Source organism: Phocoena sinus, chromosome 21 (genome assembly GCF_008692025.1).
Source record: "Phocoena sinus isolate mPhoSin1 chromosome 21, mPhoSin1.pri, whole genome shotgun sequence".
Lineage (NCBI taxonomy): Eukaryota > Metazoa > Chordata > Mammalia > Artiodactyla > Phocoenidae > Phocoena > Phocoena sinus.
The window spans coordinates 18131220-18155253 of NC_045783.1; the positions used below are offsets into that span (position 1 = coordinate 18131220).

Genomic DNA, 24034 nt, shown 5'->3' on the forward strand with positions numbered 1-24034 from the left:
TTCTAGTTTCAAGCACCTGTGAACTTTGTTGCTCTGGCCTGAGGTCCTCACCTATGTTCCTGATTATTTCCAGCAAGTCCAATTCAGGCTCCAAGCTACCTTAGTCTACCTGGTTATTTGGGGCTCAGCTCTTGGATTTTAAAAATTTCATTTTTACTCTTTTCTTTGAAGGGAGAAATCCCTAGAAACCTGAAATGCTTCAGTGTATATTGTGTTTGTGCAGGGGTGGGGGGTGTCTAGCTATTGTGGAGGAGAAGTTAACCTCTAAGTTTCTAAAACCTCAAGTATTAGGGAGCAAAAACACATGTATTAACATTATAATCAGAAAAATAACAAAAAGGACAACAGGTATCTGTATCTGAATTATTAATGTACAATTCATGTGGTAAGTAATCACTATGAGAAATTGAGTTATTAGTATAATCTATTCATCATTTTTGTGTTGCTTAATTTATTTCTCAAGTTCAAATACTAGCTAAAGGATACTTTCCATAGACTGAATCTTTGTAAATTTTAGAAAAATATATTTAAGTTGACAAATGAAGGCTGACATTTGGCTATGCTTTAATAGGCTGAACACCAAGCAAATCCTATTCCTTTATTTGTTCATTTGGCAGTAAGTCTTGACATCACCTTCTCCTCTTTCTTAAATTTGCTTACTTAGCAGGGCACAATGCAGTTCTGATGTGCAATCTGATTTCAAAAGAATCTTTGAGACAGCTAATCTTCTGTACACTCACTGTAATTAAATATTACAGCACAAATGGTACATAAGATACTCACCTTCTTGAGAACCTCTTAGCACCAAAGAGCAGTGAAATAAAAAAGTATAGATTTTCAGAGTGGTTTTTGTAGATTTTTCAGCTTGAACTTTTAACTCTTATAGCACCTAGAGCTTACAAGGAATAAAGCATTAAATACCACAGATTACAAATATCTTTATTAGTTGTCTTTCCTTCTGTCCTAAATTCTCATTTTATCACAGTTTAAAATCCGCTAGAAGACAAATCTGCTTACCTTCAAGCTACCTGCTTCATCCCTGAAAATATGCGATAGAAAATGCCATACTTAATTAGGCTAATAATCAAGTTCAGTTCTTGGTCTCTTTGGTAAATGTCACCAAAATATGTCTTGTAGGAGAGTATGTCTGCTATCTTTAACTTTAAAATCCAATAACTGATATTCACTGACGTTCCTTTATCAATTAGTCTCTTCCTCATCTCCACCACCCAAGCTTAAACATGTGGTAGTTCCATAAGTTCAAAATCACCATTATACATTTATTTTTCTTAAAACTATCTCTATCTGCCTCAAGAAGAAGTAACCAAACTCTGGATTTGGTGAATAAATCCATCCAGCACATGACCTTCATGATTTAGTCCCACTTTTCCCAGACTGAGGTCCTAAGTTTTAAAAATGTGCTTTTCTTGAAAAAGTAAACAAAGACATGGTAAAAATACTCAAACAGCTCAATAACAGCTCATTAAATACATGAGCTTATGGCCCCCTTTATTAAATATACCTATGGCTCCATCTTCAAAGGGCCTCTGAACAAAACAGCAGCTAGGCTGTGGACTAACAGGCAGGAGAAATCTGACCAAAGAGAAAAAGACCTAGCAATACTGATAGTCAAAGCCCCTCATATGAAATGGCCCAGCCAGAAGAGCAATGAGTGGAATCCATTGGCCAAAAGCTCACTCCATGCACACGGAGCTTCTAGTTTGTTTTAAAATATGAACATATAACAAAAGATTACCAGATATTTGAGAAAAACTTCTAATATGAGACACCTAAAACACAAACAGAAAAATGGAATGAGGCAATGAAGGGAGAAGAAAACTTCAAAGAAACTGAAATTAAATAATCAGAGACAGAATTAAAAGCTGCTGAATATGCAAAACAAGCACAGGAGACAATAAAAAGGTAAATTCAGAGAAAAAAAATTTTCTTCCTATATATATACATATCTATGACACAGACTAATTTACAAATTAGGTACAGTAACTAATAATAAAATAGAACACTTGTAACAACATACTGTAATAATAGTTATGTGAATGTGGTCTCTCTCTCTCTCAAAATATCTTCTTGTATAAATTAAATGTCTTTTCCATCTTAACGGAGCATTTACTACAGTCTGTGGCTGTAACTTTTGCAGTCTGAGGTGTGACAGTATAACTAGCATGAATTTCTTTTTCTTTCTTCACAATTTCAGAAATAGAAGATTCGTTCTTACCATAGGTATTAGCAACCTCAGCATAGTTTTCTTTTCCTTATTAAGTTGAAAACTTTTTTTTTTTTTGCGGTACGCCGGCCTCTCACTGCTGTGGCCTCTCCCGTTGCGGAGCACAGGCTCCGGACGCGCAGGCCCAGCGGCCATGGCTCACGGGCCTAGCCGCTCCGCGGCATGTGGGATCCTCCCGGACTGGGGCACAAACCCGCGTCCCCTGCATTGGCAGGCGGACTCTCAACCACTGAGTCACCAGGGAAGCCCAAGTTGAAAACTTTTACCTTCTCACTTAAAGGAAGCACTTTACAGCTTCTCTTTAATATATCCAAATTACTAGCATCACTACTCTTGCACGTTGGGTCCATTATTAAGTAAAATAAGGGTCACCTGAATGTAAACACTGTGATTCCATGACATCCATCTGATAACCAAGACGGCTACTAAGTGACTAAAGGGTGGGATACACTGGGCAAAGGGACGATTCACAACCCAGGAAGGACATAGTGGGATTTCATCATGTTACTCAGAATGGTGAGCAAGTTAAAACTTATGGATTTTTTATTTCTGGAATTTTCCATTTAATATTTTTGGACCCAGGTTGACCACGAGTAACTGAAACCACGGGAAGTGAAGCCATGGATAAGGGGGGACTACTGAAATGTATTTTGAAAATTGGTAAATTTCTAGGAGTTGTCTTAGTAAGATGATACCTACAAAATACCAACATTAGTGAAACGGGCTGCTGCAGTGTTGATTTAATGATTTTAAACCACTTAAACAGTTAGTCTGTAAAGGAAAATTGATATTCCATTCACATGTAAACTTTCTGAAAGTTTTCCAGTACCAATGATAATATTTTATCAATATAATGTATGAATTCCTATTATACACTTTGAGAGGCTTTATGGTTCTATGATGTATTTACTTACAGAAGTGTTGATGAGATTAATTTCTTGGCATGTATTGCTATAGCAGAGGGCATAAAATCAATGGAGGTTTGGTAATCAACAAAGATTGTCAAAGTTTATACGTGACATTTTTCAGAAAGACGTTAGTCCACAGATATACAGAAAAGCAAAGTACTAAATTTCTTGATTCAACAGCAAGTATATTTATTTTAAGATAACATAAGAATGTAAGACAGGTCACTTTACATAAGAACAATAAACTGGAACTTAAATGAAATTCATAATAAGAAATGATTCTGAGAATTACCATAAACCTTTCATCATAAAGTCTTCTGTAAAGAGTATGATACTAAAATTTCATGTATAGCTTCATCTTTCCAAGGAATAGTTTGTAGAAGGAAATACTGAGAATAGCATACATGTATTTAGTACATTACTATTTTCAAAGCACTTAAAATTTTTAAAATTGATGTAAACAACAGTCCAGTGAGATATTTTTACCTCCCATTTTATAGATGATAAAGTTCAAGAGTGATAATATGTGGAGAATCACCATAATTTACTACTCTTTTCCATTTTAATTGATCAGAATATTTTATTTATTTGCATTTTAATATTATGCTGCAGTCTTATAAGCAGATGAGTATCCATTCACTCTGATAAGCAATAAAGAATAAAGGTTACTATGTAGTATTCCTTGGGAGAATGGCAGAATTATAAAGAATCTTAATGATCTAATTCAGTTTTTAATATCTATTTATAGGACTGTTCTAAATAGCAATTTTTCCATATATGCAAGATAATTTAGTTTATAATTAAAGATAAAAGTAAGTTGCATTTTTTCCATTCTTTTAGATAGCAAATAATATTGAGAACATTCAGTGTAAGGTAAAATAGAGCTGGGGCACGTTAAATGAGAAGGTAGATATTCTCATTTAGTTAATCAACTGAATCAACCTGCAAAGCAGGTGAAATTATACTATATGAAATCCTAAAACTGATGAATCACATATTTCTATATCAATGTAATAAATAATATCAGATAAAGAATGTAAAAAGTCTAAAAATGCATTGTCAATGCTAACAACATATTCTTGGGAATAACATTACTTTCATAAATAGGCTGATGCAGAACTATCAATTTCACCTTTAATAACTTAACAAAAACAAAGTCAGTATTTCCTATTTTCATATATAAAAGCAAGATAACAGTTGGAGTGTGTGCAGTTTATATTTAGTACATCTTAGAAGATAAATGAACCTATCTTCCACATACAGTATAATTTAAATTCATTGTTCTATTTTTGCATAGTAACTTTTTATAAACTACATTTTTTTAATTGAACAGATTTCCATTAAATCCTATCAAGTTATTTTCTCCAGGAGAAAATCTAATTTTGCTGTTTTTCAATAGAAAGTTTATCTTTTCTCTTTTAAGACATTTTGAAATAATAAATTCTATTTAAAGTATTCATGATTACTGGCTGTTTGGCATTACTTTAACATGTGGTCCTTTCGCAAGAAACAAATATTAACTTCTACCTAATATATACTTCAGTCTGCTAAACCATTTTATATTAATCTTTTATAATACTCATTTTGACACCACAGACATAATAACAATATGCGATAAGTTACAGAGCCTCAAGATATTATTTTTACTACTGTTATTAACATGTACCATCTGCTATCAGGAGCTGCACCATGTTTAAAACAATAATGACAATAACAGTGACTACTGCTACAAAAACTACCACTGTTTCTACCATTAATGTATGAGTTTTTTTGAGAAAAAAAATTTACATTTTAAATTACTGTATACATAAAATAATATCAGACATTCTGTTGACTTTGGTAAATGAACAAAAACTTAAAAAAAACTTTATATGATTCAAACAATATATGTTAATTAAGCAATTTTAAAAGTTAAAAGTACAGTGTAAACCATCATATTGTATAGTAGCTTAATTTCTATTTGTGTTTCAAAATTACTTCAATGTAATTAAAAGCCTGGAGATCTATTAACAATTCTAAGGGCCCTAAGATAAATCTCAAGGAATATTCATTTTCTGATAATAAGTTCAGCCTAAAACCAAAAATATGTTGCTGTTCATTTTTAAGTGATCTAGATTCCACGAGTCATACATTATTTTGAAATGAGACAAATTTCTAATGAATCTTTTAAAAAATTAAAATACATTTTTATACAGTCACTGGAAGAATCCAAAGGGAATGAAAAAGTGCAGAGTTCAGTAAATCAAGTCAAAAGCTCAACATGATAACACGTAACGTTAGTAGTAAGAAGATGCATGATAACACGTAACATTAGTAATTAGTAAGCAGATGCATCTTATATTCAAAAATTCAGTTAAAGAAAAAATTATAATTAGCATTTCACCTTTTCCTTCATTTACACAAGTTCTGATCTCAGACCTGCTTCCGCCCTCTGAAGTTTTTGCTTCTTGCACTTTCAAGTAGATAATAATCCTTTAAACTTTGCTTTAGAAGTACCTAATTAAAAAAATATATGTAATACATAAAAGTAACATTTTTTAGGATGAAATTTGGAAGTAACAGCATTAATCATTATAATAATGACAGGAAACAGTAAGGCACATGATAAAAACACGCAACAGCAAGTATAAGAATCAAAGACTTAATCATAAACTATTTCCTTAAATTTAAAGGTTCAATGTTTTGTTTAGTAACTTGTCTAATCCTCAGTCTTCCAAAGTTCTAGAATCTAAGTAGCCATTTTTATCTATGGTTCTATATACTACTACACAGAATCAATAATGTCAATGTGACACTATTACAGGCTGGTTGGAAACACTATCCATACGAACATATAAATGGTATAGTCCTATTTTTTTAAATGTTTAGCTTAACTTCTTATAATAAAGGCAATATAAAGTTCCTCAAAATAGAGATTAGGAAGACCTGACTTCTGTTAGCTCAATCACAACAGTTACCACCTTAGATAAGTAAATAAGCCTACTTACCACTAAACATTTTAGACCAGCAATTCCCTAAATGGGTTCCATAAAATATTAGGCTTCAAAGCTACTTTGCAAAATACCAAATACTGCTGTTTTCTTTTAGAGAGACAAATCAATAGTGGCATATTAAGATCTGTAAGTCCTAAGGAACCTATTTAACCATATCTATTATGATATTTCTCATACTTATTTCTAAACAGCTTTTGGTCTTTTAACTAATATACATTGACATCCTATGTATATGTACCACTTTGGTAATGCCACACTAGACAAATATAAATGTTTTAATCTTGAAAAAATATCAAAAAAATAGGTATTTGCAAGCATGTAAATGAATGAACGTGTCACTGCAGAGACCTAATCAGAACCCACAATCAACCAAAATTTTATAGCTATAGTTGACTTTTAAAAGAAAAACAAAAAGAAAAAAGGAAAAACAAATCTCTCATTTTGGAGGTCAGCAACAAGTCTGAGATACTTATTTGGGTTGATACAAATGAACAAATCTCCTGTATCTTCCTCAACTATTTCATTCCATGGTGATGGTGTAGTAAATAATAACTAAGATGGTTTTGTCATCACACAGAATGAGGCTCAAATTGCTCAAATCCTGGTTTGCATCTTACTAGCAAGTTATCTTGGGTAAATGACTCACCAAGTCTCTATTTTCTCTGCTGTTAAATGGGATATCTATCTGTAAGGATTAAATGAAATACTACATGTAGAAGAACACCTGGTATAGTGCCAGGCACCCAAAATAACTCTAAAAAAATTTAGTTGCTATTATTGTAGCAAATGTTTGGAATCATGATCCTAAAAAATAGTTACAAATATCCCTAAGATGCTAGTAATCCTAGATTATAAAAATGCAATCTGGATTCATTATATTGTATCTGCTCAGATACAAAACTGCAGGTTAAGCAGAAAAATTTTCAGTCACAACATTCATGAGAATTCCAGTCAGATGAGTATTTCTTCCAGTTCATTTTTAGATCACAACTTAATAGTGGCAAACTAATGCTTTGTTATAATAACTATTCTTAAACTGAATTGTATGGTGTAAAATGAAATCATTAAAAGACTAATTCTTAACTTGAATTAGTGACCTAAACATTAAAAATAAATTATAATTCTATTTCTTTCAGCTATTACCTAAATGTTGTAAGAGAAAAATAAATTATGACCCTTCTTTTACTGTTACTGAACAAATTTAGACAAACAGAGGTGCTAACATACTTATCTGCTATGAAGTTCCTTCTTCAGACAGGATTTGAAAGTGGGATAATTCTGAACTGTTTTATAACCCTGTGGAACAGAGGATTAAAAGTGTGCAAAGGTAAATAAAATGTTATGGGGTCACAGATATTCAATAAATAAGGTAAAAATAAAAATACATAAAATCTAAGAGAGAAATACAGTGTCAGGGGTTTATAGCATAGTTTTATATTGGGGTGGCCAAAAAGTTTGTTCGTGTCTTTCGTAACATCCTACAAAAAAACCTTAACGAACTTTTTGGCCAACCCAGTATTTTAGTTTGATCTTGCTATTCTAAAATATTTGAGGAAAAAAATGATTTTCAACGCATGCCCTTTTAGGCATTTGTGCCATCACCGCAAATGTTAATAACTAACCACTAGGTGGCAGTTAAGTACACGGTATCTTTACCAAGACAGTTGGGATTTTAAGAATCCATTAAAAATCTTTAAAAACATTGTCTCAGATGAATCTTGATTTTTTTGTACATATATTTTTTTTTTCTTTTTAAATGTATAATGCTCAGGGGTACTGTTACCAAAGAGGGAAGACTGAATATTCTAGCTGTTAATCATATATTTACTTTCCATTTGTGGCACATCCAAATACATTAAATGTGTAAACATTTATTGATTTATGTTACATTTCATTCTTTAAAACATATTTCTGAGAAAAATCACTGAATTTCTTGTAATTATTTTGCAGTATAAGATGTTAAAAGGAAAGAACAGTTCAACAGACAAAAAAACATTTTTTACCTCATTTTCCATATAAAAAGTACTGAATATGCAGTGACTTAAGAACCTCACGTTGCCTAGTGGAAATCTGCATCATATAAAATGAGAAATAGTGATATTTCTTTGTATACTAGCAAGTCTTAAACACCCAGTGTGCAGACTGAATCAAAATATTTGGCAACATTTCCCCCCCACAAACTGGGATGAAGACATTAAACTAATTGAATATGAAAATAAGTTATTAAAATTTACACTGATTTTTTTTTTCACACTGATTTTATATTTTAAAAAGCATCACCTTTTATCTCTTCAAATTGTTTTTGAAAATAGGTAGGGCCTTATGTTTTTCCTTTTCAAATATAACATCTCCTGTTTATATCCTTAAAAACTTATATAAAGTGTTTCTGAAACTTAGCTGGATTTTTTTCTTTCAGTTTTTAAAAAGGATAGCAATAGGCTTGAAATTTATAGGTTTACCCGGAATCCTCTATGGAGTCTGTCTTTCATAATTCCAATGAATTCTTTATAGCTTAATTGATCATCTTTGTCAACATCAAAAATCTTAAAGACTGTGTTCACTAAATGTGGTGAAAGTCTGAGGCCAGTGGCTACATAGACGGCACGTTTAAATTCATCTAGATAAATGACACAGAAAAGGAGTAAACCATTAACATTTTTATAATATGTGTTAATTACTAGCCAGGTTATAAAAGAAGATTTTTTTTCTAAACATGGGTCATGATCTTATGTAACACAGCACTTTTCATTAATCATGCCATCTTTTTAGGGAACATAAAATTTTTTGTGGTTTTAATTAAAAGGACCTACTATCAACCACAGACACTTTAGAGGTTATTAAGGTGAATAAGTTCTCAAGAAACTTACAGTTCAGATGGGAGATGACACACCTGCCCAAATAATCATTACACAGGACCACACAAAAAGCAGCAACAAAGCGCTATGAGAATTTGGAAATGAGTGGTTACTTGTGGGGTAGCGTGGAGTAGGGAAAGGAGAGAGAAGACAGCGATTAGGGAAGGCTGCCGCTTTGCATCTGAGTTCAGCCCTGAAGGATAAAGGATTTCAGCTTGTAGAGATGAGAGGAAATGGCAGATGATGACATGAAAGAACAAAGGTGGGGCAGGGCTCAGGAGCACAAGGCATGTTCAGAAAATGAGCAGCCTGGACACCCAGGAGCTGGGGAAGCTCTGCACGGGGACTTTGAGGTGAGGAACCTGTACGATCTTCAACAGGCAATTGGGGAACTGAAGAATTTTCCATAGCAGGTGTGTCAGGGTTAATCTGTTTTAGGAAGATTATTCTGTGAGTTGTCCAGGAAACGTCAGAGAGGAGAGTGGATAATGGCAGGAATACCACTGCGGTGGCTACAGCAATAGCTCTTTTTAAGGTGATAACCTGAATTAATGTGCTAGAAGTGGCAACAGAAAAAAAAAAAGAGAGACAGATCTATTCCTAGCACCTGCGAGAGTGATTTTTTTCATTTCGTTTCATTCAGTTCCACAAAGTAAAAGAGCAACTTTCCATTCTGAACCAGCTAAGCAGATACTGACTTTTTCTCTTTTTGAAGTTGATTAGTAGGTTTACCGTGGCAGTAAAACATTGGCCTGTTAAGGCAGGGCTCCCAAAGGTTTTGGTTTTAAAACACTAAAATGTGTTAAGAAGATGCCTTATTTGAATATCTAGAACAGTCAAAGGGTGAAATATGAAAACTTTTCAGTTTTTAGGTTTCCTTTCCTCAACGAGTAAGTGAATGAAGCTATGTGAGGGATTCACTATCTGTGTTTTGGGAAAAGAGAATTATTAGCACTTAGAGGCTCCGGTTTTCCTTGTCCCTAGAACTTGGTAATAAAATAACGAGACTGTCCTCTGAGATTGAACTGGGGGATTAGCACTTATTAGATTATGGCAGACACGGGTAAAGTCACCGTAAAGACATAACCAGAAAGTCCTCATATGGCAAGAATATTTAAAAACAACATGGCCACGAGGGAAGGGAAGGTGGGTCATAGCCACAGAATCCTGGGAAAAGGACTTGACTTGTTAGTCTACCTACAGGGAAAAGAATGAGCTGGTCCTGAGGACTACAGCATTCAGAATTCTATGGCAGTTGTATTTTTTTGTAAATCAAGCAAAATTGACTGTCATTTTTATATATCGTTCTTAAAACTTGGCTAATGTAAGTCCATGGCTAAGAGGCGGCTCTGTTGACAAAATTCAGGTTTCTGAGCCAGCAGAGAGTGTGGGTAAAATCAGTAATACAAACAAATAATATGAATATCACCCTGTGATGATGTCTGCGGCATGGCCAGCTGGCTCTTCTATAGGGAGACACATATCCCCTCAAGGTTACCAAGCAGCCATGAGGTTTCTTCCTCTTTAAACCTTTACAAACATCATTAGCTTTTCCCATAATATGCAGTGAGGGGCAATCATAAATTTAATACAAAATAGTAGCATATTTTCCTAAATTTAGCATAGGGAAAACAAATTTCCTGTTGAAGTATACACCAAACTTTCAGGCAAATGGATGGCTAATATGATATATCTAGTTAATTTGTTGTCAAAGTCACCAGAAGCAATGTAGGAATATGATTTGCTTTTAGTTTTTGAAAGTTTGTTACTTACCTTGCCCTATAGAGCGACTTGCAAAATTATACATATTCAAGGCTATTGCAAAGTCTTCTAGGTTGTTCAAAAACTGGAAAAATGACCTGAATTCATCAAATGTAATGCCCTATATTGGGAAAATATATGTAAATATATTTAGCATTGTCAAATTGATTTAAATAAATATCTACGCTTCCTAGAAATAAGCAGATTGAGCATCAGCAATATATCTCGTAAGTATATATTTCCAGGGCACCTTCTGAAACCTTCTTTCTCCAAATGAAATGTAAAATTCACTCAAATTTTTTCCACTGGGTAATGTTGCTACTATTAGCAATGATAGGTGAAAATATTTTTAAAACACTCTCATATCAGCACAAAGTTAAAGAAAAATGCTACAATAAACATAAATTTAAAAGTTTCCATTTTTGGAAATTCTCACTTCAGGCCTGAATTTCTTAAACTTTAAAAGTAAGTATGATCATTAAGAAAAAAGAAGAAGAAAAAAAAAACCTCTAAAAACAGTTTCTCGGGCTTCCCTGGTGGCACAGTGGTTGAGAGTCCGCCTGCCGATGCAGGGGACACGGGTTCGTGCCCCGGTCGGGGAAGATCCCACATGCCGCAGAGCAGCTGGGCCCGTGAGCCATGGCCGCTGGGCCTGCGCGTCCGGAGCCTGTGCTCCACAACGGGAGAGGCCACAACAGTGAGAGGCCCATGCACCGCAAAAAAAAACACACAAAAAAAAACAACAAAAAAACCCCCAGTTTCTCCTGTACATGTATTTCTCCTTAAATATATTTCAGCATTAGGTCATTAATGTCTTTATAATGACAATGCAAAATAAATATGTCTAATAAGCCAACAGTCGTGTATTTTTACTTGTTCCTGCCATGATAAGGCTGCCAGAACAACAGGAGGAAGTACAATGACTGTAGCAGAGCTCTGGGAGGCCCAACACAGGGCTTCCGGTAGGGTCATGGAAAGGACTCTGGAATTTCATTTACGTAAATTGAAATTATTGCCACTGCTATAACTTCAATTAAACAGGAAAGTGACTTGAAATAAGTACAATGTTTATTGCCACTGCTATAACTTCAATTAAACAGGAAAGTTACTTGAAATAAGCACAATGTATCTCTGATAATACGAATTTGGATACAAAGGGCTGCATTTACTTGATGTGTTCTCCTCAGCAAGATGAACAAAATTGAGAGACAAAGTAAACAGAGAACAAGCAGAGGGCTGAGAGCTTAGGCTTCACAAATTCTGACCTTACTACTGGGGTAGCAGGGGAAGGGAAGCTAAGGAGGTGGCACTGGAAAGCTGGGCAAAGAACCAGAGAGTTTATTTTCATATAAGTCAGCTACTGATTAAGTGATTTATTATCAAAATAATATTATCAATTTGTTATTGAAATAATAATACCAAATTTTAATACACATTAGTTCCACTTCAATTATAACCCCTCTTTACTTTCAAGGAGAATCATCACTGTCATTTCTCTTCACTTTTTCTTTTTCTCTTTCCTTACATTCATTTATGGCCATTCCAACTCTGGATTCTGCTTTGTGATCTGATCCCCCCTGCCATGTTTTCCTGACAGGACTGTTTGACTCAATTAGGGAGACTGAGCCAGAAGGGGTTTGTCTTGATGTGAAGAGCTTGTTGCCAGGGAAACTGGCCACTGCTCTGGTTCTGTATCAGTTTGTGCTGGATCAGCTGTCCCAGCAACAATCTCTGTGTCAGGGTGACAGGTTAATGCTGGTAAAAGTGAAAAACAAGAGGATGGGATATTTTAAAACAAAGTGTAAACAAAAATGTCAATACTTTTAGGGAGCTTAAAATTAAAAGCAAATCAAAGAATGACAGAATACAATGTTCTCCATCTGAACCTTTGGAGTTTTCAAAATGGGGATCTCATGTTTGGAAAGACAGGGCAAATTCAAAACCATACAGTAATTGTTTTGTACAGATTAAACTCTTTGTGTTTGTAAATATGGAATTGAAAATTGAAAAACAGGGCATTCATTTTGATGGCGATTATTTAAAGCAATCCATTCTTAACAGAAGTGAGGGACAGACAGTCTGGGGAAGTGGCAGAGAGACAGGGGTATGGCCATTTTTTCTCCCTCCCCATTCTTATTCCCAGAATCACTTCTGTAATGAACCACTGGGACTTGAATGGAGTGTGTCCTAATCGTTAGAAGTGGAGTAAAAAGAAGTAGCTTACATTGTAACAAAAATAAAGTGATGATAATATCTGATGACTTTAAAGTATCAAAATACATATATACTGAGAGTCCAGAAATAAACCCAAATATCTATGGTCAACTGATTTTCAGTAAGGGTGCCTTGTTCTCAAATTGTCGTGATATGTGATTTGAGCTGTCTGGTGATTCCCTGAAGGACCAGCACAGAGGCTGACTTTTGTTTCACCCTTTTCCCCTTGGACTAGAATGGCTTTCCTGGTGACAGTGACATCTATTACAACATTTAAAGACATACACACTCTATGCCAGCCTGGGGCAAGGGACGACAGAGGAGACAAGTGGCAGACAGAATCCAAAAGCCTGGGAAGGAGGAGGCTGAAGAGAATGGTTACTGGGAGAATAGGGGCTCACAGCGCTATCGCATATACTTGGGAAATTGGACATGCCCAGGAACTGACACATGCTTTAACAGACCTGAGGGGACCCTAGGTTACCACCTCTGGCAGATATGTGAGCTCTGTGAGAGCAGGAGGTGAAGGTAAATAAAGGGGCTTAGGTAGCCTGGCGTAGTGCTGAAGGAGTGCTCCAGCTCACAGCTTAACTGCAAAGACTGGGACAGTACTATATTTTTTTCTTCTTGGCTTCAGGCATTTAAGGAAATCTCTGTCAGTTCTCTGGCTAACCCCTAAGATAAAGGAACAGAGTCTTAAGTGACTGCACATGACAAGGAATACAGTCTTTTCTGTTTGTTTAGTGACTTATCCAAGCTATTTTGCAAATGGACAACTGTAGGGGAGAATGTGATTTCCAGAGTTACCATATAATATTCAAAATGGCTAGTTTTTAGCAAAAAATTACAGTGCATACAAAGAATCAGGAAAATATGGCCCATTCACAGGAAGAAAACAAAAGAATCAACAGAAGCCATCCCTAAAGAAGCCAAAACATTGGACCAAAGAAAAAACGATTTTAAATTAATTGTTGTAAATATGCTTAAAGAGCTAAAGGAAACCATGGACAAAGAACTAAAGGGAATCAGGAAAACCATGTATGAACAAAATGAGAATATCAATAAAGAGACAGAAAGTGTAAAAGGAACCAAATAAAAATTCTGGAGCTTAAAAGTACAATAGCTGAAATGAAAAGCTGACTAGAGAAATTCAACAATAGATTTGGGCAGACAGAAGAAAGAATCTATGAAATTAAAGAGAGGACAATTGAAATTATTCAGTCTGAGGCACAGAAAGAAACAAGAATGAAGAAAAGTGAACAGGGCTTCCCTGGTGGCGCAGTGGTTGAGAGTCCGCCTGCCGATGCAGGGGACACAGGTTTGTGCCTCGGTCTGGGCAGATCCCATATGCCATGGAGCGGCTGGGCCCGTGAGCCATGGCTGCTGAGCCTGCACGTCTGGAGCCTGTGCTCCGCAATGGGAGAGGCCACGACAGTGAGAGGCTCGTGTACCGCAGGGAAAAAAAAAAAAAAAGAAAAGTGAACAGAGCCTAAGGGTCCTGGGGACACCATCAAGTTCATACATACATTACGGGACTTCCAGAAGGAAAAGAGAGAAAGAAGTCGAAAGAATATTTAAAGAAATAATGGTTGAAAACACCAAATTTGAGGGAAGACGGGAGTCTACACATCTGAGAAGCTCAATGAAATCCAAGTAGGATAAACTAAAAAAACGCCCACACCAAGACACATATTCAAAGTGTCAAAAGCCAAAGCCAGAGATACTTGAAAGCAGCAGAGGAGAAGCAGCTCTTCACATAGAAGGGATCCCCAATAAGATTAGCAGCTGATTTCTCATCAGAACTCACAGAGGCAAGAAGTGAGTGGGATACTTCAAGTGCTGAAAGAAAAAAACCTGTCAACCAAGAATTCTGTATGTGGCAAAAGTATCCTTCAAAAATGAAGAAATTAAGACATTTTCAGATAAACAAAAGCTAAGAGAATTCATTACTAGCAGACCTGTCCTACAAGAAATGCTAAAGGAAGTCCCTCAGGCTGAAAAGACAAGAAACTAGATAGCAACTCAAAGCTATATAAAGAAATAAAGAGTTCTGGTTAAGGTAAGGGTAAAGGTGATTACATAGATAACACTTCATACTCACTAGGATGGCTATAATTTATATATATAGCAATTCCACTCTAGGTATATACCCAAAAGAACTGAAAACTGGTATTCAAACAAAAAAATACATGTACACACATATTCATAGCAGCATTATTCACAATCCCCAAAGGGTGGGAAAAGCTCACATGGCTATGGACAGATGACTGGATAAACAAATAGTGGTATATACCTACAATGGAACGTTATTCAGCCATAACAAGGAATGAAGTACTGATAGATGCTACAATGTGGATGAACCTCAAAAACATTATGAAAGAAGCCAAGCATGAAAAGTCACATATTGTCTGATTCTTTTTATATGAAATAGCCAGAACGGTTAAATCCACTGAGAGAAAAAGCAGACTGATGGTTACCAGAGGCTGGGGGAAAACACTTAATAGGTACAGGGTTTACTTCTGGTGTAATGAAAATGTTTTGGAAATCGACAGAGATAGTGGTTGTACAACATGTGTATATACTAAACGACACTGAATTGTTCAGCTTAAAATGGTTAATTTTATGTTACATGATTTTTACCTCGGTAAAATTTGAAAAAATCAAAAGACTAGAATGAGGAAAAGATTTAACTTGAAAAAGCCAAAGAAATCATCAAGACAAATTATCATCCAAACTAAAACGACCATTTAGAAAACATGCGCTTAAGAGGACCTCAGGAATATAAACTATGTTTATTCTTAACACAAAATTCATACTCATATCATAAATTAAGTGTGCTATTTAGATCAGTAACTGATCTAAATAGCAAATACATAATAACTTTTAGAAATATATAAACAACTTTGAGGGGCTTCCCTGGTGGCGCAGTGGTTGAGAGTCCGCCTGCCGATGCAGGGGACGCGGGTTCGTGCCCCGGTCTGGGAGGATCCCACATGCCGCTGAACGGCTGGGCCCGTGAGCCATGGCCGCTGGGCCTGCGCGTCCGGAGCCTGTGCTCCGCGACGGGAGAGGCCACAGCAGTGAGAGGCCCGCATACCGTAAAAAAAAAAAAAAAAAAAAAAACAACTTTGAAAGATTGAGGGAAGTGTACCATTGTGAAAAAAGCAGAAAATTCAAACTCTGAAATTTACTGACTGAATGATCTAATAAGGTAAGTCTCTTAAACCTTTCTGAACATCAGTGTCCTCAAAGCTTAATAACGGTAATTTTATTACTTTCTTGTTAATATTTACATTACGTGGTTATGATGAGAAGCCCTCTTCCCTTCCCTTCTACAGTCTCTATCTACATTCTCTCCTAGATAAGTTCACCTGGTCCCATGGTATTTAACATTTTTTAAAGTTATTTATCTTATATGGCAATATATTCACCTGTTCAAAATTCAAAAGGCACAAAAGAATATACAACACAAAATCTCCCTTTCTCCCACCCTTGTCACCTAGCCATGTAGTTCCTTTCCTTGGAGGAACCAATGTTTTTAGTTCTGTGGGTCCTTCTAGAATTAGCATAGGCCATCTTTTTAAACAAATGGTAGTATACTATATACAATGCTCTAAGTTGTGTTCTTTTTCATTTACTGCATCTTGGAGATCATTCTATATTAGTACATAAAGACCTTTCTTAGTCTTTTTCCAGCTGCACCTTTTCCCATTTTATAGTTACATCATAATTTATTTAACCAGTAACTTACTGCAAGAGGTAGTTTCTGGTATTTAACCAGTATGTTACTGAAAGAGGCAGGTAGTTTCCAATCTTTTGCTACAATGCTATAATAAATAACTTTGTATATATCTACCATTTCATATGAGTGAATATATATGTAGATAAAATTCACAAAAACAGAAAAGCTTTAAGTTCCACATCTTTAAATATTATCTATCAATTCATTTGACAGGGGCTCTAAGTGCTGCGGATATATGAGTGAATAAAAAAGATAAAAACACTAGCCTTCCCGGAGTTTATGTTCTAGTTAGGGGAAACAGACAACAAATAATAAAAATAAGTAAATATCAATACTATTATTTATCCAGATAAACAATGAAAAATAAAAAGTAAATTATATGGTATGTTAGAAGACGATAACGCTATGGAAATAAAAACAGATTAAGGGAAGAAGGAATAGGGAATGCCAAGGGAAAGGGTTATAATTTATCTACTAGATTATTACTTACATAGTAAGTTATATATTATTTATATAATAGGTGAGTCTTCATATATTAGATTGGAAGGGTAGGCCTCATTGAGAAATAACATAGTGAGCGATATACACAGCATATCTAAGAGAAGAGCATTCTGGGCAGAGAAAAGAACACACACAAAACCCCTGAGACAGCAGACTGCCTGGTATTTGAGAAACAGTAAAGTAGCCAGTGTGGCTGGAGCAGAGCGAGGACAGGGGAGAATGGCAGGAAGTGAGGTCTGAGGTAATGAGGGAGCAGACTGTGTAGGCCTTGGAGGCCACTGTAAGGAGAAAAATGGGGAGTTACTATGATAAGATCTGAATCATGGTATAAAGCGCTTCCTTAAATGCTGAATGGGGAGCGGATGGCAGGGAGGCAAAGCTGGAGGCAGAGAGGTGACTTAGGAGGCAACTGACCTGGGTAGTAGCAATGCAGGTGGCAAGGAGTGATCAAATGCTGACAGAAGCAGTGTCAGGAGGATCTGTGATGGATTGTATGTAGAATGAGACGGAGAGGTCCAAAAATTTTGGCTAGAACGACTAGGAAGAATGGAGTTTCCATTAATTCAAGCAGGGAAGATGGTGCGTGGAGCAAGGTTTTGGGGGGATGCTCAGGAGTTTAGTTTTGCAACTATTAAGCCTGAGATGTCTATTGGATACTACTGGAGATGCTAAGTAGGCGGTATGAAGTAAAAGACTGAAATTCAGGGGAGCAGTTTAAACTGGAGACACCATTTGGAAGTCTATACACCAAAAGTAGTCCTGATTGCACCCCTGAATGCTAGAGTCACACATCCAACTGCCTGCAGAATTTCTTCAAGTGGATACCTCATAGGAATCTCAAATTTAACTTGTCCAAAATAAAACCATTGATTCTTTCCTAATCCCAAGCTTATAGTCTTGCTTAGCTCAATAAAGGGCACTGTTTCACCATGTGGTTCAGGCCAAAACCTAGGAGTTCTTCATGATTCTTGTTCCATCATATTGCAGTCTAATCCAGCAACATGTTCTATCAGCTCTACTTTTCAAATGATCCAATATCTGACCACTCTTCCCTAGTTTCACCCTGGTCCAAACCATGCTCATCTCTTAGCTATACTCCTATTATAACAACATTCTAACTTGCCACCTTCTTTCAAACCTGGGCCAACTGAAGTCTATTCTGTATACACCAGCCACGATGATCTTTTGAGACGTGAATCAGGTCATATCTGGCTCATGAGTTAGATCAGATTTGAGTGTCATAGTAGACAGCAAATACTCACTGAACGAATACTTGTTGAATGAACAAACATGACACCTATGTTCTAAAACAAGATTGGCAAACGTTTTCTATAAAGGGTCAGAGAATAAATATTTTTATTTTTGCAGGTTATATGGTGCATGTTGCAACTACTCAACTGTACTGTTATAGCTCAAAAGGAGCCAGAGACAATCCATTAAAGAATGAGCGTGGCTATGTTCCAATAAAACTTTATTTACAAAAATAGGAAGTAGGTAGTTTACTTACCACTGCTTTAAAGTTTAAATACTATAGTAGCTTACCATCACTCTTAGAATCACTATTAGAATAAAATCTAAACTTCTTATTTTGGCCTACACGGTCCTCTGAGACCTGACCCCTAATCTATCTCTCCTCGATCTCCTACTATTTCCCCTTCACCGACTTTACCGTTTTGGCAATTTCTCAGATAAAGGAAGCTTTTTCTGTCCCCGGGCCCTTAGTATTTGCTGTTTCCTCTGCCTGGAAGGTTCTTCATCCAGATCTTGGCACAGGTCATTCCTCACAGCCTTTCCTCAAAAGCTACCTTGATTGTCTATCTTCTTTTCTAGTCCTCTTCATAATATTTGTCATTATCTGAAAAGATATCATTTACTATTTTTCCTTTACTTGTTTATTGTATCTCTCCACTAAGATGTGTTTCCATGAGAGAAGGATTTTGCTTGTCACTTTATCCACGGTGGCTACAATAAGGCCTAGTAAACAGCAGATGTTTAATATCTGCTAGATAAATGAATGGAAATGAAAGTATTTTAGAAATGTAAAGTGCTATTCAAGTACTACTACTTGTTATTCTTTTGAGAGAAGAGGATGGCAGGTGAAAAGATGGTAAATACAGAAGTAGGGTGTGTTAGGAATATCACTGGCTTAGCGTCTTGGGTTTGAATCCTTGGGCAACTATTTTAAGTACCTGAGAGCCTTAGCTTTGTCTTTTCTAAAAGAAATTTATCAGTATCTGGAAGGTTGTTCTAATGATTAATGAGATAATGCAAAAAAAAAAAAAAATCAGTGAGAATCAATGCTGGTTCACTTGCTATATTTTCCTCTTCTTCCTGTAATAATTTGTTACATTTAAGATACCTCTATCGGGTTTCCCTGGTGGCGCAGTGGTTGAGAGTCCGCCTGCCGATGCAGGGGACACGGGTTCGTGCCCCGGTCTGGGAAGATCCCACATGCCGCGGAGCGGCTGGGCCCGTGAGCCATGGCCGCTGAGCCTGCGCGTCCGGAGCCTGTCCTCCGCAACGGGAGAGGCCACAACAGTGAGAGGCCCGCGTAACGCATAAAAAAAAAAAAAAAAAAAAAAAGATACCTCTATCAATTAGAAGTTTTGAGAAGCTGAATTTAACTTAAAAGAAAATTTTTTATTTTTTGGCTGTGCCACACGGTTTGCATGATCTTAGTTTCCTGACCAGGGATCGAACTCGGGCCATGGCAGTGAAAGCGCAGAGTCCTAACCACTGGCCTGGCAGGGAATTCCCCTCCCCCAAACTTTTTATTTTGAAATAATTTTAAATGTAAAACATCGGTGCAAAAACAGTACAAAGAGTTCCCTAAACACTTCACCCTGGAATTGACTTTTTTGAATTTCAGATTTTTATAAGTCTCCAGTGGATAAAAGAAAAAAAAGCATATTCTTCAAGGCCCTAAATAATACACTCATAGCTTGACAAAATAGTACAATTTCTGATATTTATTTTTAGGGAAGTGTCTATGAATTGGAAAAAATTTACTTCAACATGTAAAACAGATAAAAGACCCCTAAGTGATTACATAAACTAATAGTCAAATGCATCAAGTCCTTTTTTCCTCATTCCGTAGGGGACCTGCAGAATTGTTAGCACCGTCACAGTGTATCCACTTTAAACAAAGTCAAACTGTTTGCAAGTTTTTCTTGGATAGATTAACTTGATCCTTCTACAAACACAAATAGAAGGCAATATATCCAAAACATCCCATGCTTGAAGGGGTACTTGTAACACCAGTTCTATTTGGTTGCAGTGATGCACTCAAATACCACTAGATAATGCAACTGCTCAGAATTGCTGACAAAACATTTGCTACTAAACAAATAGACAATCAGTTGTCCCAGGTTCTTAACCATTCATGCCATCCAAACTCTTTGAAAAACCTCAGTTCAACTACCGATAAGATCACTCACTCGTCAATAGCCGTCTTCTAATGACCTTTTATTAAGGGTATTATAGAAATGAATAAAGTGTGACTGAAATGATGTCAATATAAACCGTTTTATATGAGGTGATGTTTACATAGTAGTCAAAGCTTATAGCTCAGCAGAATTCCCTTGAAAAGTGATATCCATAATGTGAATAAAACAACTGCTAATAACCTTAAAGGTTTTCAGCATGTCTAAGAAAAATATGGATATCTACCCAGAATTATATTTTTTTTTAATTTTTAAAAAAATTTATTATTTATTTATTTTTGGCTGTGTTGGGTCTTTGTTGCTGTGCATGGGCTTTCTCTAGTTGTGGTGAGTGGGGGCTACTCTTCGTTGCAGTGCGCAGGGGCTTCTCACTGCGGTGGTTTCTCTTGTTGTGGAGCACGGGCTCTAGGCACGCAGGCTTCAGTAGTTGTGGCTCATGGGCTCTAGAAGCACAGGCTCAGTAGTTGTGGCGCATGGGCTCAGTTGCTACGCAGCATGTGGGATCCTCCCAGACCAGGGCTTGAACCCATGTCCCCTGCATTGGCAGGCGGATTCTTAACCACTGTGCCACCAGGGAAGTCCCAACCCAGAATTTTAAGTTAAACCATTTTAAAGTTTAGCCAGAGCGCTTAAGACACAGAGGAGAAGGATGGAATATATCCAAAGAATCTATTAATCCACAGAGGAGCAAAAGAACTAACAGAAGGACAATATATTTTACAAACCTATATAATTACAAGATAATAACATATGTAACAAAATAAAAAATGGGGATTAGATACCTTTTCTTCAGGTATACTATAACGCACATTTTCCAAAAATACTGATGTATTTTCCACATTTGTGTATCGTAAAAGAATATGAGCAAAATCTTCTTCACTGATAGTATTCATCCCATTAGAGTAGGAAAGGAATTCTATTTCTAGAACTTCTGTTTGGAGGTTATCCATGAATCTATGACAAAAATACATAAACAATGAATAAGATAAATGAAGAGTGATGGTAACAGATGGTACTTAGCCTCTCAGGACTTTGGCTTCTTCATCTGTAAAATGGACATAACAAGAATATCTTGCAGGGTAGCGATGAGACTTAAAGGAGTTAATGTGCCCGGCCTCGTGTTTACTGCAGCAAACACTATACATGCCTATTATTATTATTACTGCAGCTTATCGAGACTGAGGAATTGGTAATATTCTTTCTTCTGAATATATAGGAAATAATCAATCCAGATATCTGGATATTTTTCATCATTCAGTGACTTCCTGTTACATTTATCAATAGAACTACTGGTACACAAGCACTGACGGGAGTGGATATTTGTTCTAGAGTATCTTTAGTTAAGATGAAAGCAGCAAAGAGGTGAGTGTCACTGCACTAAATGATTCCTAAAGACCTTCCTGACTTTAGCATGTTAACATTTTTCAATACAAATATAAAAATTAAGCTCACCTATAAAAATCTTCAAAGTTGAGCTCAGCTTTTCCTTTCTTTCCAAAAAAGTGTACAAGAAGTGTAGTATCTGTTACTAAGTTTGTAATGTCATCAGCACGCTTTAAAAAAAATCACAATTTAAAGGTTAGCTGCAATAAAACAAAACAGAATACAGATACCCAATATCCCCCAAAGAACACACACACATTAACATTAGAATGAAAAGCAGAAGGATGTATTAATACATGCCATTACAGTTAAAAAGAAGTTCAAAATTCGAAAATAGAAATACAGATGAAATTGATGTTTATCTTCAAAAAACTTAGTTATGATTATATTAAGAAGTCTTCAACCTCAAATTGTGCACATAGGGTATCTATAGTTTAAATGATCTAAAATAGTTAAAAGCCTTTAGTAATCATCAAATATTTTATTTTTATTTAAGTAATTTACTTTGGATTTTCCTGATCAACCTGAAAAATTCATTCATTTAGGATGTCCAAAAGAGGTAAATTCCTCAGATTATTGAACAGATAGGGCTGACAAAAGAATGGCCTCAAGCTTCGTAAAATAGTTTCCTTGAACCATGATTCTTCCCTATCGTATTCTTATCCATGATACTTTAAATAGAAGATACTGTATTTTGAAATAGAAACTACAGTAATATTACCTTGGAATTTATATCATCTACAATTTTTTCCAAAGAAAAGTCTTACATTATTTTTTGAATGGATAAGAAATTAATTCCAGAGGATTTTCCCTTCCCCATTCAACTTGATATACAAGTTCCAACAAATGTATTCTTAAAATAACTTAATTATAGTCCTTATAAAGTTTAATGGCCTGAGAAAATCTTCCCTTTTTAATGTAGCTTTATAGGTTTCCTTTTGCTTCCCTCCTTCCCATCCCATTCCCTTTCCTTCCTTCTTTGTCTTTCCTTCCGTCTTCACTTGGCCATTAACTCATACCTATCTTATAAACTCAGTTACAAAAATAATAAAATTCAAGTGATTATAACCTCTCCCCATGTATTATCCTGGGAAATGTAAGAAAAAGTAAGAGGTTAAATAATATCATTTTCTATATTTAAAAAATAGCTGCAAATGTCCATCTAAAGGTACATATTTGAAACTATTACTTCTTGACCAGAATCATGATACCACTCCATAGAAAACATAATAGAAAATATATACTTCTCTTCAAAGCATCAGTCGTCTTCCATGTTCCCTGATAGTCTCATCTTACCCATCTTCCAAACACTAAATTTGGCAATCTTTTGATTCCTGAGAGCTCCCTTCCCAATCTTTCATGAAGATAGCCATTTTTATCCTTCATAACATTTGTTGGGTCTTTATTTCCCTTCTCCCTAGACCAAATATTCTTCTTCTCTTGTAACGACTAGAATGGAGTTATAGAAGACTACATCTTCTGATAGGCTTTTCCCCCTCCAACATGCCCTCTTTTAATCCATGAAACTATTTTTCTAAAGTGATCTTTCTGCTACATGGATTACTCACGTCTCTCTTAAAGACTCTTTAAAACATGTAGGGTATCTTCTACTTTAAATTAACTAAAATTGTTGAGATTCTTTAGTAATCACCTATGTAGTCTGTATTTGTAATTTAGTTTGGATTTTTCTAAATAATTTCTAGAATGTAACCTCCTAATAATTGGTTTGGACGATCTCTACTACTTCTTATTTGAGTTTGCTGACAAGTTCCAAGTATTCTCAGGAGCTGGAATAACTGAGAAGTTCCCTATAATATAACCAATATATACATGTTCTTATTGGTAGTCATAAGATGCTTTGGACAAAAGCATTAAGACCTTTGTGGGGGGAGAAGGTAGCCTGTTAATTATAGACATTCTTTTGTGATCATGTATAATCAAATCTAATCAGTTTATTATCCAAGGAACAGCTTAATTTATAGTAGGGAG

General features: G+C 35.7%; 1 protein-coding gene across 4 annotated transcripts in view; it reads right to left on the reverse strand.

Moving 5' to 3' along the window:
• Nucleotides 1-3317: 3317 nt before the first annotated feature.
• Nucleotides 3318-24034, reverse strand: part of MICU3 (mitochondrial calcium uptake family member 3) — a 96470-nt gene continuing 75753 nt past the window's right edge. For 2 of the 4 annotated variants that reach the window (XM_032618591.1, XM_032618590.1), the window contains 6 exons: nucleotides 22115-22215; nucleotides 21445-21616; nucleotides 10775-10883; nucleotides 8606-8763; nucleotides 7374-7442; nucleotides 3318-5649 (listed from right to left, as the gene is read on the reverse strand). In XM_032618591.1, the coding sequence (XP_032474482.1) occupies nucleotides 7374-7442; nucleotides 8606-8763; nucleotides 10775-10883; nucleotides 21445-21616; nucleotides 22115-22215 (609 nt within the window). In that variant the 3' untranslated portion in view covers nucleotides 3318-5649. Of the gene's footprint in view, nucleotides 5650-7373; nucleotides 7443-8149; nucleotides 8217-8605; nucleotides 8764-10774; nucleotides 10884-21444; nucleotides 21617-22114; nucleotides 22216-24034 lie in introns of those variants that run through there. The other 2 variants (XR_004347895.1, XM_032618592.1) reach the window with 2 other exon arrangements.